The sequence below is a fragment of the Mirounga leonina genome, unplaced genomic scaffold (assembly GCF_011800145.1).
Source record: "Mirounga leonina isolate KUSES-001 unplaced genomic scaffold, KU_Mleo_1.0 Mir_481, whole genome shotgun sequence".
NCBI classification, from domain to species: domain Eukaryota; kingdom Metazoa; phylum Chordata; class Mammalia; order Carnivora; family Phocidae; genus Mirounga; species Mirounga leonina.
Window position 1 is genome coordinate 2451924 of NW_023270773.1, and position 22131 is coordinate 2474054.

At 48.1% G+C, this 22131-nt stretch overlaps 1 protein-coding gene across 2 annotated transcripts in view; it reads left to right on the plus strand.

Annotated features, from left to right (window-relative positions):
• SMARCB1 (SWI/SNF related, matrix associated, actin dependent regulator of chromatin, subfamily b, member 1) overlaps positions 1-22131 on the plus strand; it is a 36597-nt gene that overhangs the window by 8466 nt on the left and 6000 nt on the right. For both annotated transcript variants that reach the window (XM_034989224.1, XM_034989225.1), the window contains exons 4-7: positions 1387-1524; positions 3601-3728; positions 13128-13294; positions 19806-19996. In XM_034989224.1, coding sequence (XP_034845115.1) covers positions 1387-1524; positions 3601-3728; positions 13128-13294; positions 19806-19996 — 624 coding nt within the window. The remainder of the gene's footprint in view (positions 1-1386; positions 1525-3600; positions 3729-13127; positions 13295-19805; positions 19997-22131) is intronic.

The window sequence follows — 22131 nt, forward strand, 5'->3', positions numbered from 1 at the left end:
CCCAGGGAAGTGGCAGAAGGAAATCATGTACATATGGCTGGGGCTTTCAAGTCTGCACATGTCAGCCAGGAACCTTTTATGGGGCAGTAAACACTTCTTGAAGATCGTGTCATATGAGGAACAGCTGAGGGAATAGAGTATTGTAGTTACCCCAGGGCCCAAAACCACTGGGAGGCAGGCACCTGAGTGGCCTCATCGGTTAAGTGGCCAACTCTTGGTCTCAGCTCAGGGCTAGATCTCAGGGTCGAGAGTTCCAGCCCCGCATTGGGCCCCTTGCTGGACATGGCCTACTTAAAAAAAAATAAATAAAACTGCCGGGAGGGTTGGGGGTAGAGGTTGAGTGAAGCTGCTTTCCTCGGGCCCTGTGCTCAGGAAGTGCCTTCCCACTGCCCACTCAGTTCCACAGGAGGACTGGCACCCCCCCTCCTTGTCACACAGTCAACGCTGCCCTTACATTGCTCAGACTCACCAGGGAAGGTGGCCCTGAGGATGATAAAGTGATAACACAGGGCATAGTGGGAACCCGAGCACTTGTCTTACAAACCAGGCCAGCTCTGGAGCCTCGGTTTAAAATAGCCTTTTGGTATTTTCCTGGTAGTAAGAGGAACCTGTAATTTGCAGAGAAGAGTGAGCCCTTTTATGGTATGCTACTTGAATTACTTTGAGCCTCACTTTCTAGAAAGTTTTCACTAACACAGGTTCTCATCAGCCCTACTGGTCTGGAAACCTGGAAGCCAGAAGCATTGCCTTGTCCATCTCAAGCTGGCCTGTGTACCTAAAAGAATAGTCTGATCGTGTCTCTCCCTTCTTCAAACTCCTTGGGGACTCCTAGCTGCCTGCCGAGTGCAGTCAGTTCTCATGGAGCATGCCAGCCCCTGGGATCGGGACCCTCTCCTTGTCCCGCCTCTCCAGCCCCAGCCAAGCCCACAACCTATCCAAGCTTCCTCTCTCCTGCCACCTGTGCGCTTCCGGAAATGCCCTACCCCCCACTCCCAGTGAGCCCCAACTCAGTGCATAAGGCTCCACTCCAGGGTCTGCTCCCCTGGGAAGCCTCCTCCTCATGTACATTCCCTGCAGAGGGGATAATGCTTCCATGGAGTCATGCCTAGCACATACCATGTTATACTGTGACTTGTGTGCTGGGCTGGGCACTGTTCTGCTGTGTCTGGAGCCCCTCTGCACCCTTCCCCTAGCATGGGTGACTCTGAATGGGTGCCAGTGGGAGCCTCAGGAGTAGACACGTGCAGAATCCGGGGTGCTTAGGGGTCCCCATAGGGTCCTGGAGCCTGGCAGGGGTGCAGTGGGTGTCCACTGACCATGACTTGGAGGCTGATGGTCAGTAGTGGGTTCCTAGACTGAGCAGGGGCATTTCTCGTGTCTCCCCAGGGAACAGAAAGCCAAGAGGAACAGCCAGTGGGTGCCCACCCTGCCCAACAGCTCCCACCATCTGGACGCGGTGCCCTGCTCCACAACCATCAACAGGAACCGCATGGGCCGGGACAAGAAGAGAACCTTCCCTCTGTGGTGAGCATGCCTCACCCCCCCCCCCCCCCCCCCCCACGGATTCCACCTCAGTTTTAGCTTCCCTCTGCCTTGACCTTGTGTTCCCTAAAACACTATGCTGCCTTCTTGAAACTGTCCCCTCGGCTTCTGGGACAGCCAGTCTCCGGCTTACTCCAGCCCCGGGCTCTGCCTGCTTTAGTCTCGCTGCTCTCTCCTGTGTCCCCAGCGCCTCCAGTGGGTGCTCCTGAAGGTGCAGCCCTTGGATCTTGTGGTTTGAGATGCCATCCCCCTGCCATCCCTACTGTTAGTTCCCTGTGGCTGCTGGAGCACATCACCACAAGCTGGGTGGCTTAAAACAACACAAATCTATTTCTTACGGTTCTGGGGGCAAGAGTTTCAGTGCAGCAAAATCAAGGTGTTGGCTGGACCTCACTCCCTCTGGAGGCTCTCGGGGGGAAGCTGTTCCTGCCTCTTCTGGCCTCTGGTTGCTGCCAGCATTCCTGGGCTTGTGGCTGCATCACCAGTTTGTCTCAGTGGGTCACAGGGCCTCCTCCTCTGTGTATGTGAAATTGCCCTGTCTTCTCTTAAAAGGACGCTTGTGATATGATTCAGGGTTACCTGCAGAATCTTCTCTTAAGATCCTTAGTTACATTTGCAAAGTCCCCTCCCCCGCCTTTTGCCATATAATGGTCACAGGTTTTAGGGATTAGCACTGGATATCTTTTGGGAGGCATTTTTTCAAGTTTCCACTTTCATCTCTGCAGCCCAGCCTCACCCCTACATGCTGTCCTCGGGTGTCCGTCACACACTGCTTGCAGACTTGTCCAACCCAGGACACAGTAATCCCATCCTTCCTGCACTCAGGCTGAAACCCCAGAACTTCCTCCTTCTCATGCCACAGAGCTAGTCTCAGCAGATTTCTTCCTTCTCAGCGTGCCAAATGTTTGGAATTGGACCGCCCTTGGCCAGCCCCCACTCAAGTGTGGGCCCCCTTGCCCAGGGCAGATGGCACCACTCCTGTCGCAGGTCTTCCAGATACCCTGTCACGTGTCCGCCAGGGAGTCCTCATAGCGCCACCGCTCTCTGGCTTCTTCTCTTGCCACCCTCACTCACCCTCAGGCCCATGAGCCTCCACGCTGCTTTGAGAGCCACCCAGAAGCTTCTGCCCTTGGAGTTCCCTCTGCCGAGAGCTCACTCCTTGCCACCGTCTGCATGGCTAAACCCCTTCTCCCTCTTCCTTCCCGTCACTATTTGAATGTCCCTTTCCCAGAGCTGCTTCCGCCTCTTTAGAATGGCCACTCTTTTCCCTTTCCCTGTCCATGCTTTCCAGAGCATGGTGTCTGGCATACAGTGTGTTTTCCTCATTTATTTGTCTGTCATCTGTGCCCCTCCTGAGAGCAGGTCTCAGCCCTCTGTATTCCACAGACACCCTTAGGGTCCCCTTACCCTCCAGCATTCCCCCATCCGCCTCACCACCCCAACTTGTTCCCTCTTTGTCTGCCTACAATACAGATATGACCTGCCTTGCTCTGGTTCTCCTGGGGCTCCCTCAGGGTAGAAGCTGGATTCCGTAGCCTGAGGTGGAGAAGCATGGGTACCTGGGTACCTGGACACCCTGTAGCTTCTCTGCGTCTTCCACGCTGCTCCCCCCACTCCTCCCAATCTGCACCCCGCCTTCGGTGTTCTTGCTCTCGCTCCCTCAATAACTCCTCACCGCTCCTGCCCCTTGGCTTTTGCTCAAGTATTTCCTCTTCTGGAAATACCCTTCCTTTCCTACAGTTTTCTGTGAAAGTTAGGCCTGCTTTGGGGCTTAAATCTCCTTTCCTTTGGGATACGTCAAGGTCATCTCCCGCTGCCCAAGGCTGCAACTCCCTCTCCCTTCCCTGTGTGCCCTTGAAGTGTGGAGCTCTGCCCCTGTGGCCGCAGGACCCCTGCTGGCTCGTCTCTGCTGGCTCAGCCCTTAGTTGACAAGTCGCCATAAGAAGTGGGCTTTTCCCCTCTGGCCAGGTTCGCAGTGACCAGCAGTGCAGAGAGGGAGGCCCTGAGCATGGAGACCCCCACCACCCCTTGCTGACTTTGCTGCCACTTCACTTCCAGCTTTGATGACCACGACCCAGCTGTGATCCATGAGAACGCATCCCAGCCTGAGGTGCTTGTCCCCATCCGGCTGGACATGGAGATCGACGGGCAGAAGCTTCGAGATGCCTTTACTTGGAACATGAATGGTACGTGGGCGGTTGGGCCGTGCGAACAGTCCTTTTTCTTGACTACTGCTCGTTGGGATCTTGGACTCTGAACACGACATTCAGAGCCTCATGGCATAGATGGGGAGGGTGTGGACTCTGGGTTCAAATCCTACTTCTGCCCCCTTTTCCTGTGGGTTGGGCACATGAGCTTCAGGTTCCTTCCTCTCCCAGTGAGCTTGGGTGGGTCAGGGGCCAGTCATGATGCAGGCTATCTGTCCACAGAGCTCGATGATGACCTTGATGCTGCTTAGACCAGTTTGGCCGCATGGCCCTCCACACACCTCCCATCAGCCCTGTGCACCCCTCTGGTCTTTCATGATGCTGTGTGTGTATGTGCTCATACCTCTCTCGGCCCCTCGAGGTCTGCCCTCACTCTGTCTGTTCTTCCTCCTCCCATCCTCGCTCCATAAGTCCCGGGTCAGGTGCCTGCTCTTGCCTGGCTCCCAAAATCTGAGCATGACTCCGTGCAAATAAGCAAGCGAAAGCATAGGAGATGTTCGCCAGAGCGTTTCGTCCTTATCCCATGCAGGAAGGAGGATTGCACCTGTGCTTATTTTTTCTTTATTGTTTTCCTGAATCTTTCAGATTTTTTGCAACAAACACATTATTTATATTCAGACCAAAACCAAACAACAACAATGAAAAACCCCAGTGAGTATCATTTTTAAATGAAGAAAAGTTGAGAATCCCCGGAATCTCACCGTCCCTACTAATAGTTTCCCTGCCAGTCACTTGCACGTGCAAACATATTTAACAGAGTTGTAGTTATAGTGCAAGTATAATTTTATTTTTCTTTGCTTAGAAGTATCTTCCTGGTTTCTTTGGGCTTCATAATTGGCGCACAATTTTCTGATGAGTTGTAGCGCCTCTGTTTGCTAAAACTCCTTCTGCTATTAGACGTTTCCAGGGCAGAGAACATAATCGCTAACAACTTTTTTCTCCCAGAGGGCATTTCCTCATGGAGGAACGTGTGTAGTTGTTGATACGTGGTTGCCTGGAACTTTCTGGAGGCATTAGCCTGCTTCCTTTGGTCGTGTCCTGGCACTTGATGTGCCAGGCCTGAGTCCAAGGGCCTCTGCCCAACTCTGGGAACAAGGCCTGAGACCCGGGTGCCTGTCCTCCAGGGCCCATGGGTTAGCTGGCGAGAGAGGATGTGGCCAAGGGGAGATGTGGTGAGGGGTTCCAGGACGTTGTAATGAGTGTAGACAGGGCAGACGTGGTGCTCTGGTGATACTCCAACATGGGGACAGGACAGCTGATGAGCGCCAGCCGGTGGCCTGTGCTGCACATTTCTGTTACACCATTCTCTGCTCATCTCAGCTGGTGTTTGTTAGAGTTAATTGTTAATTCATCTTTCTCCCCATTTCAATCCCTTCAGGTCAGGGAACATGTTTTTTATCACTGCTTTTATTACAACATTTAGCATAGAAACTGGCCATAGGCCATGGCATAGGAACTTAGCTGTTCAGTTGACTCCCTACATGTATTATCATGTTACTTTTCTTTCGATAACATGTAGAAAGCTCAGACTATTTATACTCCCACCCTAGTCCAGAAGGGATAAGGCATCTTACATGAGAATGCTTGGTAGGAAAGAATAAAGCAAATGCAAAAGATGTCGTGAGGAAAAATTGGATGAAGCGGAAAATGAAATGAGAAGATACAAAATGAAGCCAGTGCTCTGGGTCATACTCACAGTTCAGTAGGCGTACGTTGCGAGGGCAGGGCATGACGCTTGGCCCTTTAGAACCAGGCAGAGAGCGACAGGATGATCGGTTCTGCGGTTCCCAGTGTGGTCAAGATGAGCATCCACTCATGGCTCAGAAGCCACAAAATCACACATAGTACTTGAATCCAAGAGAACCTTTCCCTCTGGCCCTCAGGAGGACACAGTATAATTCAGTGAAGACCTATATCTGTCTGGGAACCCTGCCATGAGTTTCTCCAGGCTGTTCCTCAAAGGAGTTCTCCAGTAGCATACCATATACCCCACGAAGTATAATTTGGTACAAACCCTTGGAGAACCAAAATAATTTTGTTCTGTGAACTCTTCCTCAGCCCACAGTGGTATTTAGCATATCTAAGAGCTGTAATTCTTAACTGGTGGTTAGGAAGCTGTGCCCCTGGCATAAGAGTTAAAATTGCATGTTCAAAAAAAAAAAAAAAAATTGCATGTTCAAAATCGCTGGTGTTTTTCATGGTCATATCTAATTTACTTTGAAATTTCAAGTAATCATAAAGGTGGGTGTGAGACATTTTATCACAAAGGGACTAAAAATGTTGAGCTGTATGAATGAACTACATGTCCTTCAGAACCAGGACGTTCTTCATAACCAGGATTTGTCTCCGACAGACTTTGGGAAGGTATCTGTTAACAACGAGCTCAAGGTTATCTTCTCTTAGAAGGACATGAAAGAGCGCTTATCTGTGAGTTGCTGGTGAAGTATGACATTATCTGTCTCAATAGCCAGCCTCCTTGGGGTATGTTGAAATCCTCCAGAAAGGATGAGCTGCTGAACAAGAACACATGGATGCTAGTATGGCCCCACCAGGGGATGAGGGGATCCCAAGGCAGGGCCCTGAGCTGCCTCAGGAGAAGGTGTGGAATCTGCTCCTGCACCCAGGCCAGGGGTGACCCGGGCCCTGCAGGTTAACTTTGCCAGGCATGGCTACAGGAAGCAGGTTCTAGAGATTTGTGTCCATGTGTTCACTTTGGATGCCTAAAATCCCCAAATGACAGATTCAGGAAGCTGAGTGGATCCCAGCAATATAAACCCAAGGAAATCCATGCCAAGACTCATCTTAGTTGAACTTCTGAAAACTAAACACAAAGAAAAGATCTTGAGAGCCAAGAAAAAGAACACCTGACTTAGAGGGAAAGACCTGGGATGACAGCAGATTTCTCATCCAAAACCACGGAGGCTGGAGGAAATGGCACATGGTTTTTCGAGCCCTGGAAGAAAAGGACTGCCAATCTTGAATCTTACACCCAGTAAAAATATCCTTCAGGAATGAAGGGGAAATCCTCAGATGAAGGAATACTATCGCCTTTAGATCTAACCTAAAAAAAGGGAGATGATAGGGCGCCTGGGTGGCTCATTCGGTTAAGTGTTTGCCTTCGGCTCAGGTCATGATCCCAGAGTCCTGGGATCGAGCCCTGCATCAGGCTCCCTGCTCAGTGGGGAGTCTGCTTCTCCCTCTGCCCCTCTCCCTGCTCGTGCTCTCACTTGCTCCCTCCCTCTCAAATAAAATCTTAAAAAAAAAAGGGGGGGGGAGATGATAAAAGAAACTGGAACATCAGGAAGGAAGAAAGAATATGATAAGCAAACATACGGGTAAATATAATCTTACTTTCTCCTCTTGAAATTTCTAAATTATTTTTAGTAGTTGAAGCAAATGTGGTAATGCTATCTGATATGGTTCTAAATGTATGTAGAAGGAATATTTTAAGATACTTATAAATGAGGAAATGTAAAGGGACATGATGAGAGGTACAGTTTCTATACTTTACTTGAACTGGTAAAAATGAAGAAACCAGTAGACTGGTAAGTTATGTGTATATGATGTTACATAGAGAAGGGCACTTAAAAATTCTACACAAAGAGGGGCACCTGGGTGGCTCAGTTGGTTAAGCGACTGCCTTCGGCTCAGGTCATGATCCTGGAGTCCCGGGATCGGGTCCCGCATCGGGCTCCCTGCTCGGCAGGGAGTCTGCTCCTCCCTCTGACCCCCCCCCCCCCGTCATGTGCTCTCTCTCTCTCTCATTCTCTCTCTCTCAAATAAATAAATAAAATCTTAAAAAAAAAAAAAATTCTACACAAAGAGATATACTCAGAAATACTATAGATAAATTGAAATGGAGTCCTAAAAAATGTTCAAGTAACCCACAGGAAGGTAAGAAAAGAAAACAGGAAAAACAAAAACAAAGTGGCAGATATAAGACTTAATATGTCAGTAATTACCAGTTAAAAAAAGCAAGAGATTCTCAGAGTGCATTTTTTTTTTTTAGTATTTTATTTATTTATTTGACAGAGAGAGACACAGTGAGAGAGGGATCACAAGCTGGGGGAGTGGAAGAGGGAGAAGCAGGCCTCCCGCGGAGCAAGGAGCCCAATGTGGGGCTTGATCCCAAGACCCTGGGATCATGACCTGAGCTGAAGGCAGATGCTTAACGACTGAGCCACCCAGGCGCCCCCAGAGTGCATGGTTTTTAACACTTCATTTTTTTTTTTTAAGATTTTATTTGTTTATTTGACAGAGAGAGAGCACAAGCAGGGGGAGCAGCAGGCAGAGGGAGAAGCAGGCTCGGGAGCCCGATGCGGGGCTCAATCCCAGGACCCCGGGATCATGACCTGAGCTGAAGGCAGCCGCTTAACCGACTGAGCCACCCAGGCGCCCCTTAACACTTCATTTTTTAAAGTAACCTCTACACCTGACATGGGGCTCAGCCTCACAACCCCGAGATCAAGAGTTGCATGCTCTAAGAACTGAGCCTGCCAGGCAGCCCTGGCAGAGTGCATTTTTTAAATGACCCAATGATATATTATCTACAAGAAACTTCTTTCAAATATAATGATTAGGTAGGTTGGATGTAAAGTCATAGGAAAAGATAGGTCATGCAGGCATTGATCAGAAGAAAGCAGAAACGGTAGCATTAGTATCAGATAAAGCAGACTTAAGAGCAAAGCAAATTACCACAGGTAGAGAGATTAAATACAGTAGTACCCCCTTGTCCACAGGGAGTATGTTCCAAGGCCCCCAGTGGATGCATGAAACTGCAGGTAATGCCAAGTCCTATATATACTATGTTTTTTCTTAAGCATTCCTACTTATGGTAAAGTTTAGCTTATAAACTAGGTACAGTAAGAGATTAACAACAATAACAGGACAATTATAATACTGTAATAAAAGTATGAATGTGGTCTCTCTCAAAATATCTTAGTGTACTGTATTCACCCTTGTTCTTGTGATGATAGGAGATGATAAAATGCCTACGTGATGAGATGAAGTGAGGTGTAGGATTAGCCTACTGTGATCTTTTTTTTTTTTTTTAAAGATTTTATTTATTTATTTGACAGGGAGAGACAGTGAGAGAGGGAACACAAGCAGGGGGAGTGGGAGAGGGAGAAGCAGGCTCCACGCAGAGCAGGGAGCCCGATGCGGGACTTGATCCCAGGACCCTGGGATCATGACCTGAGCCGAAGGCAGTCGCTTAACCGACTGAGCCACCCAGGCGCCCAGCCTACTGTGATCTTCTGATGATGATTCTGATGATGAAGGAGGATCATCTGCTTCCAGACCAAAGTTGGCTACAGATAACAGGCTGTGGAAAGCAAACCACAGATAAGGGTTGGGGGGACTACTTTAATGATAAAAGGGTCAGTCCACCAAAAAGACATAGCAATCCTAAGTATGTATGCACCAAACAGCAGAGCTGGGAAAGATGTGAAGCAAAAACTGATAGAACTGAAAGGAGAAACGGACAAATCCACAATTGTACTGGAGACTTTGACACCTCTCTATCTCAACAACTGAGAATAACTAGACAGAAAATGAGCAAAATGATATAAACCCAACAACACCATCAACCAACAGTATCTGGCATTTATAGAACACTGCGTCTATCACAGCAAAAAAACATATTTTCTTTACTTCATATGGGACGTATACCATACAAACCATGTCATGGGGTCATAAAACAAACGTCAACAAATTTAAAAGAATTGAAATTTTAAATTATGTGTTCTTCAACCAGAATGGACGCAAATGCTTGTTAGCTAAATAACGCATTTCTAACTAATTCATGGTTCAAAGAGGAAATCTAAAGGGAAGTAAATGTATACATGGACCTGAATGAAAATATCACATACCAGAATTTGTAGGATATAGCTAAAGTAGTACTGACAGGGTAATTTGTAGTATCAGTGTTTACAGTAGAAAAGTTTGAAATCTATAAGCTCCCACTTCAAGAATTGAGAAAAAGAAAAGCAAAATGAAACCAAAGTGAGCAGAAAGCAAAGCATAAGAGAGCAGAAATCAATGAAATTAAAAACAGAAAAACGGGAGAAAATGAATGAAGTACACATGATAATTTGAAAAGCTCAGTAAAGCTGACAGACCTAGCAGGACTGACAACAAAAGATGAAAACAAAAATTATCAAATTCAGGAAAGAAATGGGCTATCATTACAGGCCCTGTGGATATCAAAAGGGAGTACCACAAAAGCTCTCCACACATAAATTTGACAATTTAGATAAAATGGAGCAATTTCTTGTAAAACATATACTATCACAGTTCACTCAGTATCAAATAGATAATTTGAGTTGCCCTATCACTATTAAGAAGTATGATTCATAATTTAAAAACCTCCCCAAAAGGAAACTTCCAGGCACAGATGTGGCTCTGGAGAATTTTACCAAACATTTAAAGAAAAATTAACATCAATTCTCTGCAGTCTTTTCCAGAAAATAGAAGAGGGAACACTTCCCAATGAATTTTATTTTTTTCCCCCAATGCATTTTATAAAGCTCGTATTACCTTGATATCAAAACTAAAGACAGTACAGGAAAAGTAAACTATAGACCAGTATTCTTAATGATTATAGACATAAATTCCCCCCCCCCCCTTTTTTTAAGTAGGTTTCATGCTCAGTATGGAGCCCAGCGCAGGGCTTGAACTCACAACTCCAAGATCAGGAACTGAGCTGAGATCAAGAGTCAGACACTTAACCGACTGAGCCACCCAGGCACCAGGACACATAAATCCTTAACAAAACATTAGCAAACAGAATTCAGCAATATATAAAAAGAATTATACACCATGACTCAAGTAGGGTTTGTTATTCCGGGGATGCAAATCTAGTTAGTTAAATATTTGAAAATTGATCAACACAATCCACCATATTAACAGACTAAAGAAGAAAAACCAGGATCAATTTGATGCAGAAAAAAAAAATTGACAAAATACTAATTCTTGATTAAAAACTTTAAGAAAGATGGGAATAGTGGGAAACTACTTCAATTTAATAAAGAGTATCTACAAAATATCCTATAGCTAACATATTTAATGGTGAGAGACTAGATGCTTTCTGCCTATGATCAGGGACAAAGCAAAGATGTTTGCTCTCATCACTCTTGTTCCTAGCCAGTGCAGTCGGGCAAGAAAATTAAATAAAAAACATACAGATCAGAAAGAAAGAAATTAAACTATCCCTGTTTGGGGGCGCCTGGGTGGCTCAGTCAGTTAGGTGGTTGACTCTTGATTTTGGCTTGGGTCATGGTCTTGGGGTCCTGGGATTGAGCCCCATGTTGGGCTCTGCACTCACCGGGGATTCTGCTTCAGGATTCTCTTTCTAACCCTGCCCCTGCCTCTGCTCACACACTCTCTCTCTCTTGCTCTCTAAAATAAATCTTAAAAAATAAATAAGTAAACTGTCCCTATTTGTAGATGACATGATTGCCTACATAGAAAATCCCAAGAGATCTACAAAAAATCCTGCTAACACTAGTGATTGAGTTCATCACAGGATACAAGATAAACATGCAAAAATCAATTGTATTTCTTTTTTTTTTTTTAAAGATTTTATTTATTTATTTGAGAGAGAGAGAATTAGAGAGAACACATGAGAGGGGATAGGGTCAGAGGACAAAGCAGACTCCCTGCCGAGCAGGGAGCCCGATGCGGGACTCGATCCCGGGACTCCAGGATCATGACCTGAGCCGAAGGCAGTCGCTTAACCAACTGAGCCACCCAGGCGCCCCAATCAATTGTATTTCTTGTACTATTGGTGAACACATGGACACTCAAAAATACATTACCATTTATATTCACTCAATAAGAAAAGGAATACTTCAGGGGCACCTGGGCAGTGCATTTGGTTGAGCAACCAATTCTTGGTTTTGGCTCAGGTCATGATCTCAGGGTCGTGGCATTGGGCTCCACGTTTAGTGCAGAGTCTGCTTGGGATTCTCTCTCCCTCCGCCCCTGCCCCCCACCCCGTGCACACACGAATTCTCTGTCTCTAAAAATAAATAAATCTTTTAAAAAAGAAAAGCAATACTTTGGTGTAAATCTAACAGACACGTATAGGACTTGTATGCCAAAAACTACAAAACACCAATAAAATTAATTAAAAAGATCTAAAGAAATGGACAGGCATACCATTTTTATGGATTAGAATACTCAAGATGTTAGTTCCCCTAAATTGATATGCAAGTTGAATGCAATTCCTGTGAGAATTTCAGCAAAACTTTTGTGCATAATTATCTAAAATTTATATGGAAAGGCAAAGGAACTAGAATAATCAAAGCAATTTTGAAAAAAAAAAAGAATAAAGTAGGAGAATCAGTTTCCCCAGTCTCAAGTGTTAATATATAGCAACAGTAATCAAGCCTGCATATTAATCTACAATTATCTCAAACTAAAAAGTTTAATAATGTTCTGTTCATTGTACTCATGGGGTGCTTCATAGGGCACTTCAGCTCCATGCTACAATCTCCGAAATTAACTATGCTTGCTTGCTCTATGAGTTACTGATCATAGACTGGCTGAGTGTTCTGGGTCTGTCCTGATGGTATTGTTAGGATGGCTGGTCTCTAGCCCTTCTGGGCTAGTGAGGAAATAGTGGGGTAAGTTGTTAAGCAGACCTGGTTCTTGATGATGGAATCATGCCATGTACCAATAAGGGGATTCATCCTTGACTTTCTTCTTGTCTGTGGCTCATCCCAGATGTGGTGCGTGGCTGTTAAATTTGGGTTACAACAACAGGGCAGAACAGAGAGAAAACATTTGACCACATGGGACCTTGCTATAATCTGGCCAGTTGCAGATGGCCCCTGCAAGTTCATACCTGGTATGGCTATATTTCCAGGATCCAGGGTCTATTTACACCTGCATATTTGTCACCTTGTTATGTGTATGTGCTGCCCAGAGAGTCAGAAACTGAGGGAAGGTCCATAAAAAGCCACAAGCAGCCTAATATCTCAGGGATTTCTCTACTGGGGAGGAAGTTGGTGAATGATTGTGTGCCAATGGGACACTGACCTCAAAGTGACTTACCTGGAAGGAGACTGTGCTATTTTGCTCGGGCTTCCATATCGAAGTACCAGACTGGGTGGCTTAAACAACAATTTATTTCTTCTCAGTTCTGGACTCTAGAAGTCCCAGATCAAGGGATCAAAGGATTGTGTGTGTGGAATGAGGGCCAGAAGGGGGTGATGCTCGTCCTGTGCTTCCTCCCCCAGCCCCATGTCTGGGAGGGTCACCCTCAGTTATCATTCTTTGTTGGGGATGTCTAGCAGAGGAGGAAGGGGATGGGGAGGCTAGGGCCAAACATGGTAAAGTTAGGTCCTGTAATCAGCTGGCAATTCCTGATTTCAGAGAAGCTGATGACCCCTGAGATGTTTTCAGAAATCCTCTGTGATGACCTGGATTTGAACCCACTGACATTTGTCCCAGCCATCGCCTCTGCCATCAGACAGCAGATAGAGTCCTATCCCACGGACAGCATCCTGGAGGACCAGTCAGACCAGCGTGTCATCATTAAGGTGGGCAGCTCTTCACCGTGCTCCGGGGTCTTCCTTGTCCTGGGTGGGTCATAGGGTGCTGAGAGTACATTGAGGCCTTGGACCCCTGTGGTTTTGGGTCCATGCTGTGGGATTGGACTTCTGGAAGGCTGTCTTAAAGGTGGTATGTGGCTGTTTACCCCAGGAAGGGTTGTGGGCTTTCTGATTTCTCTGAGTAAGAGTTGTATTCTGGATGTATTCAGGGCACCACCAGGTGTTGAACAGAGCCTGGGTGGTACAGAGGAGATGAAGCCACATGCCAGGCAGAGCAGGGAAGCCCACAGTGAGATGAACAGCAGTGCGACACTCTTCCTGTGGACTAGCTGGGTCAACCACACTTCCCAGTGTCTAGTAACCCACCTCAGTTCTGGAGGAAGTTGCTGCCTTACCCGTTGTGTCACAGGTAAAGAGGTTGCCACATGGAGAGGTTACACATCACCTGCCCCATACTGTCCAGCTGATAAGTGGTAGTGCTAAGATTTGGGCCTTAGGCCTGCCTGCTGCAGAGCCTGCTTGGTGTGAGGTGTTATCTCATTGTGGCTTTGGTTTGCATTTCCGTTAATTAGTGACATTGAATATCTATCATGTGCCTACTGGTCAGTTGTAGACCTTTGGAGAAATGTGTGTTCAAGGTCTTTGCCTTTTTTAAATCAGATATTTTGTTCTTTTGTTGTTGAGTTTAACAAGTTCTTTATATATTGTGGATATCAATACCTTATCAGATATGTGATTTGCAAATATTTTGTTCCATTCTGTAGGTTGTGTTTTTACTCTTTTTTGATAGTGTCCTTTGATGCTTAAAAGTTTTTGTTTTATGAAGTACAATTTGTCTTTTCATTTGTTCCCTGTGCCCTTGGTCTCATATCTAAGAAATCACTGCTAAATCCAATGTCATGAAGCTTTTTTCTGTTTTCTTTTAATAACTTTATAGTTTCAGCTCTTATATTTGGGTCTTTCATCCGTTTTGAGTTAATTTTTGTAAATGGTGTTAGGTAAGGGTCCAACTTCATTCTTATGGATGTGGCTAGCCTCTTTCCCCAGCATCGTCTGTGGGAATGATTGTCCTTCCCACATTGAGTGGTCTTGACACCCTTGTCAAAAATCATTTGCCTGTATATTTGAGAGTTTATTTCTGGGATTTTGTTGGTCTATATGTTTGATTTTTTTTTTTTTTAAGATTTTATTTATTTATTTGACAGAGAGAGACACAGCGAGAGAGGGAACACAAGCAGGGGGAGTGGGAGAGGGAGAAGCAGGCTTCCCACTGAGCAGGGAGCCCGATGCGGGGCTCGATCCCAGGACCCTGGGATCATGACCTGAGCCGAAGGCAGATGCTCAACGACTGAGCCACCCAGGCGCCCCTATATGTTTGATTTATGTCAGTACCACACAGTTTTGATTACTGTAGTTTCTGAAATTAGAATGTGTGAGTCTTCCAACCTTGGTCTTCTTTTTCAAGATTGTTTTGATTCTTCAGGGTACTTTAGATTCAGTTTAAGTTTAAGATGGGTTTTTACTCTATTTCTGCAAAAAACATTGTTCAAATTTTGATAGGGATTACAATGAATTGTAAATTGATTTGGATAGTCTTGACATCTTAGTAATACTCAGCCTTCCAATCCATGAACATGGGATGTCTTTCCATTTATTTATCCTTTCTTTAATTTCTTTGAGCAGTGTTTTGTAATTTTTGTTATACAAGTCTTTCACCTCTTTGGTTAAGTTTAATTCATAAGTATTTTATTCTTTTTGATGCTGTTCTGAATAAAATTGTTCTCGTAATTTTTTTTTCACATTGTTTATTGGTTGGTGTATAGAAATGCAGCTGATTAGTTGTGTGTTGACTTTGTATCTTGTTGCTTTGCTGAATTTATTAGTTCTAACAGTTTTTTGTGTGTGTAATCTTTAGGGTTTTCTACATATAAGATCATATCATTTGTAAATAGAGGTAACTTTACTTCTTCCTTTCCAATTTGGATCCCTTTTATTTCTTTTTCTTACCTAATTTCTCTGGCTAGAAATTCCAGTACTGTGTTGACTAGAAGTGGTTAGTTCCTGATCTTAAAGGAAACGCTTTCTGGTTTTTACCATTGAGTATGATGTTCATTGTAGGTTTTTCATATATGGATTTTATTATGTTGAAGTAGTTTTTTTGTTTTTGTAGTTTGTTGAGTGTTTTTATCATGAAAGTTTGTTAAATTTTGTCAAATGCTTTTTCTACATTGGTTGAGGTGGTCATGTGGTTTTTCAGTCTGTTAATATGGTGTGTTACATTGGTCAGTTTTTGTATTGAACTATCTTTGCATTGCTAGAATAAATCCCACTTGCTGATGGTATATAATTCTTTTAATATGCCACTAAATTCAGTTTGCTAGTATTTTGTTTAAGATTTTTACATCAAGTGTATAAGGAATATTGGTCTGTAGTTTTCCTTTCTTGTAGTATCTGGCTTTGATATCTGGACAACGAGTTATGAAGTATATTCTCTCAAATTTTTTGGCAGAATTTGAAAAGGATTGGTGCTAATTCTTTCAGTGTTTGGTAGAATTCGCCAGTGAAGCCATTGGGACCCAGGGCTTTTCTTTGTGGGGAAGTTTTTGTTTACTCATTCAGTCTTCTTACTAGTTAATTTCTTTTTCTTTTTCTTTTCTTTCCTTTTCTCTTTTTCTTTCCTCTCCTCTCTTCTTTTCCCTTCCCTTCCCTTCCCTTTCCTTTCCTTTCCTTTTTCCTTTTTCCTTTCCTTTCCTTTCCCCTTTCTTTTTCCCTTAACATTTTTCCTTTCCTTTCTTACGTGGAGCTTGAACTCGTGACCTGAGATAAAAAAAATTGTATGTTCTGGGATGCCTGGGTTGCTAAGTCGGTTAAGTGTCTGCCTTCAGCTCAGGTCATGATCCCAGGGTCCTGGGATCAAGTTCCGCATTGGGCTCCTTGCTTGGTGGGGAACCTGCTTCTCCCTCTGCCTGCTTCTCCCCCTGCTTGTGCTCGCTCACTCTCTCTCTGACAAATAAATAAATAAAATACTTTAAAAAAAAAAAAAGACACCTGGGTGGCTCAGTCGTTAAGCATCTGCCTTCGGCTCAGGTCATGATCCCAAGGTCCTGGGATGGAGCCCCACATCGGGCTCCCTGCTCAGCGGGAAGCCTGCTTCTCCCTCTCCCACTCCCCCTGCTTGTGTTCCTGCTCTCTCTCTCTGTAAAATAAATAAATAAACTCTTAAAAAAAAAAAAAAAAAAGAATTGCATGTTCTACTGACTGAGCCAGCCAGATGCCCCACTGGTTAATTTTTTTGAGAGAAATACGAATCTTTTTCTTAACCCATTTTAGTTTCATATTATGGCCAACCAGCAGCAAAAGGGCCTGACTGAGAAAGAAGAGGAACTTCACAGAGAAATGGGAGCCTCACCTGCATTCTTCATGCCTAGTCTCTCAGCTCTAAAGGATGGCCCTGAGGACTCTGCTCTGTGCCAACTCTTTGTCCTGTAACTGTAGTGGGAAAGTGGTCTCATGGAGTTAGCCACACCCACCAGCATGCTGCCAAATGGATGGGGTTGGCCACGATCAGGGTCCTCATGAGTCTGACCAGCTGGCTTCCTGATATTTTTCTCAGAATTTTTTTTTGTTTTAAATCCTGATGGAGCTTGTGGGCAGCCGTACAGAAAGTTGTCAGGCAGTTGCAAATCTGCCAGGAGTTGCCACCATCCCTCCTGACCAGAGGCTTTCTTGGCTACTGGACAGCTTTGGGGCCCCTTCAGGCCCTCCATCCCACCTGTCATCCCCACCCCCAGGTTGGGTCTCCTGCCCGGCTCTGACGCAAGGGCTCGCTGGCACCAGGGTCGGACACAGCTGGCCCAGAGAAGTTTTGCTGCTATAGGACAGTGCTGTGTCTCTCAGGTCAGAGCCCTCATGGGCATGGTGGCCTAGGGGACAGTGCCCATCTTGTAGGTGAGGAAACTGAAGGTAACACCCCAGGTTTGGGTCACAGGGACTCAAGGAGAGCTGGGTACTTCTGTGAGGGTATTCTTTATTGTCTGGCTCCTGGGACATGGTGGAGGGCCAGGAGCTTGGCCGCAGCGGCACCTGAGGAGTGTCTCTCTTCACGAAGGGGTGCCTTAGTGTGGAGTGGCCATTTACAGATGTTCTTGTGGACTCTGGGACTACAGCCCAGGCCTGGCTGCCTTTACCAGGGCACCTGGAGCAAATTGGCTCTGCTCAGTCTCAGGGGGCTGGGGGGCTCAGTGTTTCTTACACGTCAAGCCATGAGGCTCTGCGGGGCTGACCGGGCCCATTCTGTGCAGGTGTATGTGGTGATAAGGGTTGGAGGTTGGGGAGATGGCTGGAGCCTGGCCCCAGTGCTGCATGCCTACTTAGGGGTCCTGGCCCTGCCTCGTCTCTGAGCCCACTCAGAGTCCAGCCACTCCTCACCACCCCACCATCCCCACTGCTAGATGGCTCCCTCCAGCAGAGGTCTCAGTGGCAGCCAGTGTCTCTTCTCTGCTCAACACACTCCCCAGGCCTTCCAGATCCCTTTGTGGAGGCTGGAGCCCTTCCAACAGCCTCAGGCCCAGCTCTGCCCAGGACCCTTCTCTCCAAGGAGCCACAGGGCCTGCGCTCTTTGCCCATTCAGTTCTTCCTAAAATGCCACCTCCCCCAGGGAGGCCTTCTTGGGCCTCCTGGCTAACGTGGCCTCCTGTGCACTCTCTATCCTTCCCCTCATTTTCTCTTTAGGACTTGGCCACACACGACAGGTACCATACATTCACATAATTAACTTGCTTAGGTATCTCTCCCCCAACTGGAATGTCAACCCATGAAGACAGTGTTTTGTTGGTCGTACTCACCATTGCATTCCCTGTGCCTCTTCCTTGGTAGGCACACAATCTGTATTTTTGAATAGATGCGGGCATTAATGACCAGTTACTGGCGGGGCACAGGCACCCCAGTCCGCGCAGTGCCGCCTGGTGGCTAGGAGGACTCCTGCCGTTGCAACCGGGGCAGGGCTTGCTGGGGCTGCATGTGCACGGCTACACCCGTTGCTCCTATTTGGCCCTGTTTGATGTTTTTCTGTGGGCTGCCTGCTGCTTCCCATCTTTTTGGTTCCAGCGTGCCCTCGGGGCTCACTGGGCATTCGGTTCCTATTAGGCCAAGAGGCAGCTCTTCTGGTTCCATTCTGTTAACCATCATTGGTCGGTCGCCTAGCGTGAGCAGAACACGGAAATGGGAAAGGACAGGGGGCTTGTTTGCAGAGAGTGAAAAGTGGTGTGCGGGGTCCAGAGGTGCAGGGCTTTGTGAACGGGGACAAGGAGTGAGGTCCCACGCTTCTCTGAGGGCAGCAGGGTGGGCCCTGAGCAGTGGCCACCCTGATCTTTGTCTTAAAAAGCTGAGCACGGGGGGTGCCTGGGTGGCTCAGTTGGTTAAGCAACTGCCTTCGGCTCAGGTCATGATCCTGGAGTCCCAGGATCGAGTCCCGCATCGGGCTCCCTGCTCAGCAGGGAGTCTGCTTCTCCCTCTCCCGCTCCCCCCTCTTGTGCTCTGTCTCTAAAATAAATAAATAAATCTTAAAAAATAAATTAATTAATTAATTAACCAAAAAAAAACTGAGCACGGGGGCGCCTGGGTGGCTCAGTCGGTTAAGGGTCTGCCTTTGGCTCAGGTCATGATCACAGGGTTCTGGGATCAAGTCCCACATCGGACTCCCTGCTCAGCGGAGAGCCTGTTTCTCCCTCTCCCTCTGCTGCTCCCCCTGCTTGTCTGCTCTCTCTCTCTGTCAAATTAAAAAAAAAAAAAAAGCTGAGCACACAGGGATAGTAGGGTGAACGGGCAGGTGCATTGTGGCCTGCTTACCTGGAGAGCAGCAAGGGGTGCTCCCAGCCCCACAGAGCCATAGGAAGGAGACTCGTGGACACGGCGCCCAGTGAACACAGCCAGACCCTGATGAGTCCTTCCTGTTTCAGAGCAGGCCTGCTCATCTGTGGTGTGACGAGTAAAGATGGTGCTTCTGAGTGCAGCTGTCGGTGGGGAGCTCCTGGGGCTCCGGCTGTGTCCGTCTTGGTCTGGGTGCTGCACAGACAGGGCCCGGACTCTCCTCTCCTGGCGGCAGGTTGCATGTCAGCAGGATGTCTGCTGGGAGCGTGGTGGACGGGGCTGGCCATGGGCCTCTGCTGCCCACCCAGGCTTTGCGGGCACCTTGTGGGCTATTCAAGTGGGGTGTGCATCTGTGATCACACTTATTAAGTAAGATGGGTGACTGTGCCATGTCTTGAGCCAGAGCCCCTTGTGGCAGTCCCAGTAGGTATGCGGTGTCATCTCCCGTTTTCTGGATGGGGACCTGTGGCCAGAAGGACAAGGGCCAGCCCCAGTTCTTAGCTAGTAAGTTGTGGGCAGGGTCCAGCCTGGCCTGGTGGCTCCCTAGTGGGCTGTCCCACCTCCTTGAGGCCTCCCAAGGCTGGGCACCGTTCTGACTCCTCTCATTTGTGTTCTTTGGTTCTTGCCCCAGCTGAACATCCACGTGGGAAACATTTCGCTGGTGGACCAGTTTGAGTGGGACATGTCAGAGAAGGAGAACTCACCAGAGAAATTTGCCCTGAAGCTGTGCTCAGAGCTGGGGCTGGGCGGGGAGTTCGTCACCACCATTGCATACAGCATCCGGGGACAGCTGAGCTGGCATCAGAAGACCTATGCATTCAGGTAGGAGACCAGATGAGCCCCGCCCTCATTCCTCTGCAAACATGTTTTGGGGAAAAGACGGCTCCCTATGTGTGGTGACGCTTTCGGGTCTCTCTGGAGCCTTAGCTGATCAGCGGCCCTTTGTTGGCTCGCTCCTCCTGCCTCATGTGTCTCAGTAGCAGGGCTCCCCATCCTCATCACGGTGGGGGGGGTGTATCTGCCCCCTCTACCCAATAGTGTGTCCCCCGCCGCAGCTGCCCAGGGCCACACTCGGCTACCAGCAGCTCCTCTGCACGCTCCCGCCCCGCTGCCTCTGTACTCTTGCCCACACTCTTCCCTCTGTCAGGTACTGATCGCCCACCCCAGGAGCTGTCATCTGATGGACTTGCTTTCTATCTCAAATAAGGGCTGCCCCAAACAGCCCTCCCCAGCTCGTGAGAGTCCGGGATCTCCAGCAGTTTCTTTCTTTTTTTTTTTTGAAGATTTTATTTATTTATTTGACAGAGAGAGACAGCGAGAGAGGGAACACAAGCAGGGGGAGAGGGAGAGGGAGAAGCAGGCTTCCCGCGGAGCAGGGAGCCCGATGCGGGGCTCGATCCCAGGACCCTGGGATCATGACCTGAGCCGAAGGCAGACGCTTAACGACTGAGCCACCCAGGCGTCCCCAGCAGTTTCTTTCTACTATTCTAGCTCTCCGTCATTAAGTCAGAGATTAGTTGAGCACCCATGTTGGCTGGACCCCGAACTGGGGGCCATGAAAGATAAAGAGCCACATCCTGTTCCCTGAGCTCCTTTTCAACCCTTGGGAAAGTGCAGTCTGGGGGTGGCGTGGAGTATCCCTGCATCAAAACAGGATGTTAGGATTTATTCTGCTCATCAAACTGTCATCGTCTACATTTGGCAAACATTACTCAGGGACGGGAGCCCAAAATGGCACATGAGGAGCCCGTACCAAGGTCTTTTTGCAAAGATAGGACAGTTAATGGAGCTCGTGAGTATGTTTGTGTCTCAGCTGATTTTCCCAGAAATCCCAGGAGGCTGCTTTCTGACTGCTTCCTGTAAATGTGAGCAAGAGAGAAGGAATGACTGTACACTTTCAGGCCTTGAGGTCCTGGCCCCGGGAAACCACTGAGCTCCGTGGGGGTCCAAGCACCGCCTGCACTCCCGGCATCCGGGCTGAGACAGCACATATGTTCCCTCCCGTAACCTCCCAGCAGCCCTGCCGACCAGGTGGTCTTGCTTCACAGACAGGGTCCAGGCCCTGCCTGGGCGGAGGCGTCTGTGAGCCACGATGTGGCGGCGTCTCGCTCTTGTGAAGAGTCTGGCTGGAGGTGCGGCCGTGCATGTCCGTTCATGCTGTGCTTGAGCCAGGCCGATGGGCCTGAAGGCCAGGCTGGGGTGGCCTCGCTCCCTGGAGTGCCCCCCGGGGTCCTGGGAGGTGGTGATGTGGCACAGGTCATGGGAGTGACATCGACCCCAGGTACCTTATCCCCGAGATGCTGATTGGGTCAGAATCCACATTCTGACTGGCAGATGCTGTGTGGGGTGCGGTTGTCATGCTGCTCAAAGCAGCAAGACCCGGAGGGTGGCGGGATATGTGGTGGTGTCCCTCCTGCTCTGATCCCGGGGTGATCAGACCAGATGAGCCCCGCCCTCATTCCTCTGCAAACATGTTTTGTCCTCCTAAGAGCCCCCGCCTCCTAAGAGCCCCCGCCAAGGCTTCAGGCCGTTGGCAGTGTGCCAGACAGTTCCAGAGCAGGCCCCCCTCGGGAGTCCCTGGTGGCGGCAGGTCAGGACTTACAGACGATCCCCCCCGCCCCTCCATCTCAGAAGCCACTTAATGAATTCCAGCTGGGTGGATGGGGGCATCGCAGAGCCCCGGGCCGCTGCACTCAGCGAGTGCTCAGTATGCAGGTTTCACGTCCTTGGAATGGAAGGCAGGGCCGCTTGCCGGAGACCGGGGTGAGCACACATCCCCCCGCCAGCAGCCCCGGCCCATGGGACACAGCCTGCCTGGGATCTGGGAGGCAGCCTCAGCGCCTCTCTGGCATCGGGACGGCTGCTTGTGTTTTCCCAGCTGACCAGGCCTCCTGAACTCCTCCTACTAGGCCCAGCCCGTCGTGTGTGCTGTGTGTGGCCTGGGCAGCTGGACGCCC